The sequence below is a fragment of the Clavelina lepadiformis genome, chromosome 5, assembly GCF_947623445.1.
Source record: "Clavelina lepadiformis chromosome 5, kaClaLepa1.1, whole genome shotgun sequence".
Classification (NCBI taxonomy): domain Eukaryota; kingdom Metazoa; phylum Chordata; class Ascidiacea; order Aplousobranchia; family Clavelinidae; genus Clavelina; species Clavelina lepadiformis.
In genome coordinates this window covers 23902837-23911869 of record NC_135244.1, presented here as the reverse complement: position 1 = coordinate 23911869, position 9033 = coordinate 23902837, and the positions used below count along the sequence as shown (strand labels likewise).

At 35.3% G+C, this 9033-nt stretch overlaps 1 protein-coding gene across 1 annotated transcript; it reads left to right on the top strand.

Annotated features, from left to right (window-relative positions):
• The first annotated feature begins 392 nt into the window (after positions 1 to 392).
• Positions 393 to 7793, top strand: LOC143459626 (kelch-like protein 12). The gene is made up of 11 exons (XM_076956842.1): positions 393 to 608; positions 789 to 843; positions 1818 to 1941; positions 2026 to 2179; positions 3418 to 3635; positions 4203 to 4352; positions 4606 to 4699; positions 5104 to 5198; positions 6808 to 7006; positions 7437 to 7577; positions 7783 to 7793. The coding sequence occupies exons 2-11, from the start codon at positions 794 to 796 to the stop codon at positions 7791 to 7793; spliced, it is 1236 nt and encodes a 411-aa protein (XP_076812957.1). The 5' UTR covers positions 393 to 608; positions 789 to 793.
• Positions 7794 to 9033: the final 1240 nt, after the last annotated feature.

Genomic DNA, 9033 nt, shown 5'->3' with positions numbered 1-9033 from the left:
TCATTACATTTAAGCAATTTCGTTGGGGGGAGGTTATGTGATAATAAGTAGATATTATAATACGGGGATATTATATTAGGGATATATTATATGCGTACCAATAATTTTTTGTTTTCCGTTTTAAGTCGTGACATAAATATCGCGCCTGGCTATCTTGCGTGAGTTATGCACAGCTGTTCAATGCATTCATTCTACTAAGATCAACCATATAATAAGGATGTCTTTATGCTGTTGCTCTGCCAATGTTTTGTCTAGATGTAATTGTTCAAAGAAACTTCAATATAATCAGTATATTCAGTTGTCATTCATGTGTAACCATTGATGAATTATATTTGAATAAGTTCAGTGTTAAGATTGACAACTTTATTGTAATCTTCAAAAGGTAGCAAGGACTTTGGTCCTGTAATATAGCAGTGGAAACAAGTCATTATAATATTGATCACTGTTAATTGAAGCTAGTCATCAGACAATAAGCCGTCAAGGTGAACAATTAAATCTGTGGGTGAGAAAAGTAGACAACGACCTCATGAGATTCATATATTATCACCCGCAATAAGCATTTCAACAAGTACTTATTGTAGTGAAGTGGGTTAACCTCTCAAGTTCAGGTGCGATAAACCAATTTTCTATTACAACCTTATTGTTATATGTACCTGATAATAATTGCTAGATAGTGTGGTAGATTATGGCTGAGTTTTAAACTAAACTATGTTTTAAACGGTTGCAGAATTTTAAACACAAAGTTTTGGGTTCAGTTAAATTATTATTTGTTTCTTACATTAAACTAGAAAAGATGGAATTCAGCAACAACCATGCCACTGAAATACTCAGCAACTTGAATGAGTAAGTTGTTAATTTTAAGAAAAGCTCATCTGTACAAGTATATTTGATACTTTCCTCATAAAAATGTCATTTTTAAACATCATAATTATGGCTGATATGATAAGTAAGTAAAAACACGTATATACGTATGACAAATAGTAAAAAACCTGATATGTACAATTTGACAGTAACGTTAGTAGTATTGTGTGTTTTGTGCATTGTTTGTTACCTTTACCATCGGTTACCGTCAACGAAGCAAATTCTAATGGGTAAGAAACTGCGCCCACCACAAAGATCGATCCTGGCACCCCTCCCTTTTACTTCCGTGAGCATAAAGGAACCCATCTCTGTGCATCCCTTGTCTCTGTGCATCTCTGTGCATCATGCTTCCAAATACCTTGGAGTAACCTTTGACGGATTGCTCACCTATCGCCGACACTTAGAGTCGTTACACAAGAAACTTACATCCCATGCTACCTTTGATAGGAAAACTGGTGATCTCAGGCCTGGCTACTACGATCTGTACATCAGCTCGGTTTCTATTCTACTCCGCCGCTAAAGACTGCAAACCTGTCTGGTGTGGCAGTACACACACTCACCAAATCGTCCAGCGTCATAAACGGCGCCTTGCCTACTGTGACTGGATGTCTGCGTCTCCACATAAGTCCCTGTGGAATACATTGGCCTGAGAGTTTCGAATGAAACACGACCAAGTGGTTGCTTGACTATGGTTCGGGTGGCTGGCTTATACGAATCCAACGTATAGGAAATTTTCAGCTTACTACTCATAGACTTAAACAGATCCAGGATTTTAAACCTTATGCCTATGAACACTATACACTGCCCACCATGTCAAAGTCTCTAATCTAATGTGATGAAGTGCTAATATGTCATTGATTATGATTACTGAAATGGTTGATATCTGTCACAACTTTTCTACGTTGGTTGCCAAAAGTAAAAATTGTTTAGTGTTTCATGATCTATATGTCACAAAGGGAAAGAAAAACCACAAAGGACTTCTGTGATTTCACAATAAAAGCTGGAGGAAAACAATTCCCTGTTCACAAATGTGTGGTTGGTACCTTCTCAGAATATTTCAAGAAAATGTTCACTACAAAGGTGAACTGGGTTAAATTCTTACTAACTTATTATTTCACAAAAACTTTTAAGTATTTACTTTTTCTTCTTTATACTGTACTGTAGATGAGAGAAAGTAATTTGAACGAAGGAAGCGTTAAAGAAGTCAGTGGTCCAACAATGGCATCGATCATTAACTTCATATACACTTCCTGCATAATCCTCACTCATGACAATGTATATGATGTACTGGAAGCAGCAGAATATCTATGGATTATAAGTAATCATTGTTATTGTAGCTGATTCTGTTATACTTGTTGTATTTATTGATATAACGCTGTTTGTAAAGGTTGCTGGTTTTGAGTATCATGTAAAAGTAACTTAAACTGTGGACACTTCTGTGCAAATGTGCAAAGTTTGGATTTTTATCCTGTTAAAAAGTATTTTTAAGTAGAATTTGGTTAATGCAATTAGAACCTCCAACATTTATCACTCACAACCAATCGGATGTAACAAGCAGTGGTTGTAATAACTTGTTTTCGTAAAACTGCAAAAGAACGATTCTTTATGGCATCAAAATGCAATCAATGTGTTGTACAGCATTCACTCAACTTGTAGGTGGAAACAGTCTGTTTATGAGTAGATGTTCCTGATATTCGGGCGGTTTAGGCTCTGGGCTTGCCCATAATGCGATCTGTGTTCGATACCTAGTGACTCTACCTTTATAATGCTATTTGGCAAGGCATTAAACAATGCTTGCTCTTGTGCAGTGGTCCTGGTGAACAGTTCTGTATTTGGCAAATAATATATAAAAATTGATTAAAAATAAAATATTCGACATAAAAATCAAGAAAACCAAATGAAAGAATATAGTTCAACAATTGGAACTTGGACAATGGCAAGCTTGGTAACTGGAGCTCAAGCGACGAGGGCTCATCGCCGGGTTAAAGTTGTGGAAAGATTTTCCTTCCTCCGGAGATAAAGGTTATCATATCACACCATTTGTCCTTAATCGGCCATTGTTTCTTCTCAGTAAACAGCTCCTTTTACCCACACAGCTTGTTCAATTAAAAATTTGTTTATTACCATAACCATAGGCCATTGCTTGACCACAATAAAGAATAATTTGCCTCCATGAGGAATCGAAAGTGGATGTATTAAACGGGGCTTTTATGATGGAAGATGAATACAAAAATTTGTTCCTAGCAACTTAGATGTAATAAACGTTTGGTTGTGTTAACTGGATTTAACTGTAATCACATGAGCTTTGTGATCTAATACTGGATAGTCTAAATGAGCAATCAATGTTTTCTAAGTTGTATAGAAGTACAATGCAATAGTTCATAAAGATATTTCCTTTCAATTAAATGTTGAGAAAATTATCAAGTTTATGAATTCATCGAATGTACGTAATTCAGGAAGCTTGAATAAACATATGAAATGAGTGATTGTTAAGAGATTTTGTATCACAATTAAATGACAGGTTTTATTCCTAAATAAGTTGGAAGATTTTTTAAGGTTTGAAGGAAAACTGCAGGAAATTTTTCAAAGCATCTCTCAATGGAGAAAATTGCTTGAAAATTCGAACTTATTCAAACCGATACAACATTGGTGATCTTGTTCAAGCAGCTGAAACTTTCATTTCTAAAAATCTCGGAGCAGTTTTAAAAAGTGCAGATTTTCTTCAGCTTGGAGTTGATGATGTCAAGGCTATGCTGAAGTTGGAAAGTGATGAAGTAAACTTAGAATTGGAATGTTTTTGTTTGTAATTATTTTTATACAGTATCTAAATTAAACATTTTGTTTTGATAGTTCTTACATCATTTTGTGAAATGTTGTAATTGCAGAAAGCTAATGGTAATACACACTTTCATGTTAGAATTGTTACACTGCGGTATATAAGTTACACTTCCAGAAATTGTGCATTACCCTGTGCTCTATTTATAACTGAAAGTGAAGAGGCATTGCTAAAGTTGTCTGTTTTTAGACAAAGCATAAGATGTAGGCTGGCTCATATATGCATGAATGGCCTTGAATGTTTGTTACAAGATTTTGCAAGACACTTCTTATCTCGAATAAACTAACGAGATTTAAATTTTCAAATATTGCTGGCAGTTAATTTAATTTCGCTATTAAGTTAAGACAATAAATCAAAATATTAAATGGCGTTGTTCAAACTATCTGCAATGTTTCATTTCTTCAACCAATTTTTGACCATTCTTAGCTTTAACATACATCATATCATATATTTGAGATAATATAATAGTACATATGATGTCACCCTAACCTTGATTAAATTTCAGAATTCGATCGATGAGGACAAGTACAGGAGTGTAGTTGCTTGGGCACTTCATGGTTTGGATGATAGACGGAAAAACTTCAGTGATTTGTTTCATCTCATTCAACTGGAAAATTTGTCCAAAGATTTTTTGATAAAAGTTGCTAAAAAGGAGGTACCTTGCATAAAGTTTTGCACACATTGCTTATTTCTTTGCGTCATCATGCATCGCCAAGTTTTGTGTCAACTTTTGAAAGAAATTAAAAATTGTTATAGGGTTAACATGTAGTACTGCTACTTTATGTTATGAGTCAATGTTGAAAAATTTAAGTTTAAAAATGTTTTTGTTTGCAAATAGGCGTACTTGGCGACAAAATACATTTTCTTAACATGTAAAGTACTAACATGATTCAATTTTAATTATTTAGAAACTGGTTTGCAACTCCACAGATTGCATGCAACTTCTTGTGAAATCACTCGTTTCTCGACTTTCTGAAGCTCCAGCTTGTAAAGCAAAACCTGGTGAGAGAGCGGTTAATCACTTAAATTGTTTTGACATGCGTCCAGTTTTTTGTCAGTAGTTGTCCAGGCTTCTCCGTACATATTGGTTTTCTTAAAATAAAATTTGCTTGTAACTAACCCTGTATAATGTTTCATGGTTTTGACAGTGCATAAAATTATAAGGCTTTGATGAAAGCTTTGAAATAAGCTGTACATTAATATAAGTTAACTCTTTGCTAATCAGAATTATGTCAACATTGAGCTTTAGAACCAATAATATTTAATATACAACACTAGATAGACCAGGATGGTAATGATTAAGCGACTAGTGGTAGTAGCAACAGCAGCAGTAGATTTAACAACTGATTTTCTGTGTTGTAACAATGCTTGCAACCAAATACTACAAATCGAATACATTTTTCTAGGTCAGTCTGATGAGATACTTATGATTGGTGGCTTGAACTGCCCACAAAGTGTTGTCAAGTTCAATACCAAGACAAACCAGTGGAGTAACATGCCGGTATGTTTGCTTTATAAATAAGTTTGTTTCAATTAAGAAGTGTGATTGTGATGTCATACACATATATGCTTGTTGTGACGGTATTGTGACACTTGGAAATGAGTTGAAAGCATCATTTGTTCCTCTGTTTCTGTGTGGTCATGGCCCAGTGTAACTCAAGATAAGATCGTTATGTTTTCTGTCAGTAACAATTGGCTCGGGCAGATTTCTCTTATAAGTAAAAATAAGATAAACTTTTATTCAAGAGATGAACAGATGAAGTTCGAACTGAAATATTTTTTTCAATTTGTTGCGGTTGTAGAGCAAAGTAATCAAAGCAATTAATTAATGCAATTATTAAAACAAATAAAGCAAAACAATTATTACGCAAATGATTAAAAACGTGAAAAGCGGCGAGAATGGTCGAATTTAAAAAAGTGTCCAAGTTAAACGACTGTGTTGAGACAAAACCATGTTGCTGCTTGCACTAGATCAGCGGTTTCCAATCTTTTTACACCACAGACCTGTTTCATGCAAACTAATCGTTGCGCGGACCGACAAAGCTGGTTTAAACATATAACAATGAGACGGGCACAAATTTGTTGATACGCTAACTCAAGTCCATTCTTATACGGTGTTATTTCGAATTTACCGGAACATTTTTTCACCTAATATAACTGTCTACTTTTAACAACGTGCTTTGCCTTCATAACAAACACTCAGGTTTTTGTTGAAAAACACAGCATTGGAAACCGCCGAAATGCGCTCCGAAAAAGCAAAACTCCATCCATGCTGCTCGTCTTCCTCCTGCCTTTGTGAGCAATGGAGCAAAGTTTAAGATCATTGTTTTGTCACATTGTCTATTGTTAAAAATAAATGTAAATGACGTTTGTTGCCCGGCGAGTTGCTCGTGCACGTTCAAATTTTACCTCTTTACGGGAGTGTTAACTTAATTTGGATAAAATAGTGTTACCGGCTTTTTCCTAGTACTGGTTCGAAGAAACCTGCAGTTAACTATAGGATTGTATTTCAAAAACGATGAAAACTAGGCACGTCTACGCAGCCGTATCGGTATCGGTAGAATTTCATCATCACTCGTTGTAGCAACAGACAAGGCGCAGCCAAATCGACAAGCGCTTCCATCCAGAGGTAGACAAGTAACAACGTAACAATAGAATTGACGGAGAAGCAAGAATATATTGAAATATTAAAGTGTTTTAATTATCGCGAATAACTATTTTATGTTCAAAACACAATAATCATTTTGAATTGACAAGCTGCTAAGAAGAGTGAATGTTAAAGTTATGAGCTAACAAACATTCCTTGCGTTCGTGGAATGCCGTAGAGAGTTGTTTCTTGATCGAATCAATTGTTGTGAATTTTCGCCTGCAGAAAGTTTATACCTGTGTTGTTATGTGCCACTGTACAATCCTCTCAACTACAAAACTTTATTGACCATGTCCATGGGCCATGATTTATTCATATTGTATTGTTACCTGCAGATAGTTTTTATACTTAAGTCTGGCCAGTCCATCTCCATTAATAACATCATATCCAGTATTTAGTTGACATTTTTAGTAAATTTACTTCAGTTGATGTTGACTTTATGCAATGATATTTCATCATACAGGATACAAACATTGATCGGGGATTTCCATCTGCTATAAATTATAATCAACAAATTTTATTGATGGGTGGTTGGCCACGGCTTGGTCCTTACTACAACTCTGTTGAGATGTTGGACTTGAATGATGAGAATCCAAAGTGGGATAACAACTTGCCTTCTATGGGAGAAAAGCGAGGTGTATTTGCATCAGCTTTATTGAATGGTAAGTTATTATGTTGTGCAAGATAAAATTCATGCAAGTTATAGACAGTGATGTTGGGCAACCTCTGTTGTCGCTCACGCTCTCGCTCATCAATGAAAAAAGCCGTTATTCGTGCTTACCTTGTTTTATAAAGAAAAGAACTCGTTTTGCCGCTTACGTTTCTGCTCTTTTTGGCGATTAAAAATATTTTCACTCCAGCTCGTTTCAGGACACCAATCGCATTCGTATGTTGCAAACGTCGTATTTGCGTTGTAAAACGTGTGTCTAACTGTAACTGTAATTTCTTATCATTTTTTTGTTGTAAATGTCATAGGAAATTTGATGGAATCACATGCTCTAGAGTTTTGTTTCCGGCACACTTGCCATAACTGATTAATAGATAAATAGAATATTAAGAACCTTCTACTAATATTCACCTGATGATTTGTAGGTCTTGTTTATTGTTCCGGTGGTTTTAATGACACTGGTCATCTATCATCATGTGAAAGTTACGATCATGAAGAGAGGAAATGGTCTTCGATAAGAAACATGAATAACAAGCGAACTTACCATGCGTTGGTCAGTGCACGAGGTGAGTTTATTATTTTGATGTTTGAAGTAAAGTTTTGTCAAAGTTGGCAAAGTAAATTGAGAGATGCCAATCACCAATCGTTCGTTTCCACATTGATAAGATAAAACCATACCGGCACCTGCAAGGGGATCGCGGTTTACGTGAAGCAGATACTCGCGTACTTATTCGCTTATTTTGCTTGATATCGGTCCTTGTTACGTCACAGGTCCACTTTAAAGCACAATAAAATGCACATCGTTGCTATTTTCTTATACTCATTCGTGTTCATGTCTTTGTTGTAACTCTTTAATATGAGTTCTTGTGAGCACATGGTCCTCAGAGGAATCCAGACACTTGGATATACTCCTAAAAGCTTAACTACACATAGCTGCTTGGCGTTCATCATCACCATCAAATAGTTTGTTCGCAATAACACTTTTTACTTCTTAGCGCTTTAAGCGAGTTCAACTCGTTTCATGAGCGCACTTCTCTCCCGAACCCGAAACACGGATTTTTCTGTCCTTTTCTATTTCTCGAAACCTTGGTTTTAAAATGTTAACATCCGGATTTTTGGACAAATCCAGGAAAACGTTGGCGTTCACAATTTTCAAACATAGCAGAGTCGCTGTATAGTATTTACGCAATTTATTGTTTGATATTTGGTGATTATTTCATCACAATAGTTAGTTTGCGCAATATTTTTACTGGCAACCTGGGTGTTAATTTGTATTGCGTCATAAGCAGGAAAAAAAGAAACTTTGTTAATTTGATTAACAAGCAGAATATAACTTGGCACTTCAGACCTTTTATTTACTTAACACGAGCTTTCGCAAGCTTGAGCTCACATGATCAGGTGGACTATAGGTTATGAATTGCGCAATATGCAAACTAGTAATAACACACGAGCACACACAGTGTATTCTCTGTAGGGCTTACTCACAACATAAAAACACCATCAACTAAACATTTAAATTACATTTATTATACAAAATCACACATTCATACAATTAAAATGCGTTGATCGCGTAAGTTCTCTCATGTCGTTGAGTCTTTATGCTGAGGTTTACTCAAAGTTCATGACAAAATTTGACAACCAAAATGATTGCTGGAGTAAAAGAAAATTGCCGAACTAGTCGAATTTGGCAAAACCGAATTGAATGAACCAGAAAATTTGAAAATATTCACAATTTTGCCTGGATCGACAAAAATGAATTAATAAATTAAACGGAGACGAATTGTGCAAATTTCACTATATTACAATGATGTTGATTTTACCTTAATTTTGAGTTGATTTTCGCAAAAAGTTCGTTTTTCTCAAAACTCAAAAACCGGGTTCATCACTTACACCCGGAACTCGGTTGTTGAAATTTCGTCCCGAATTGGAAACTACTTTTCTCTCGTTTAAAAAAGTGAAAAATCAAAGCGATTTCCGCGTCTGTCTGGTCGCTTTCTTGAGAAAAAATTGTGGCGTTTAGGA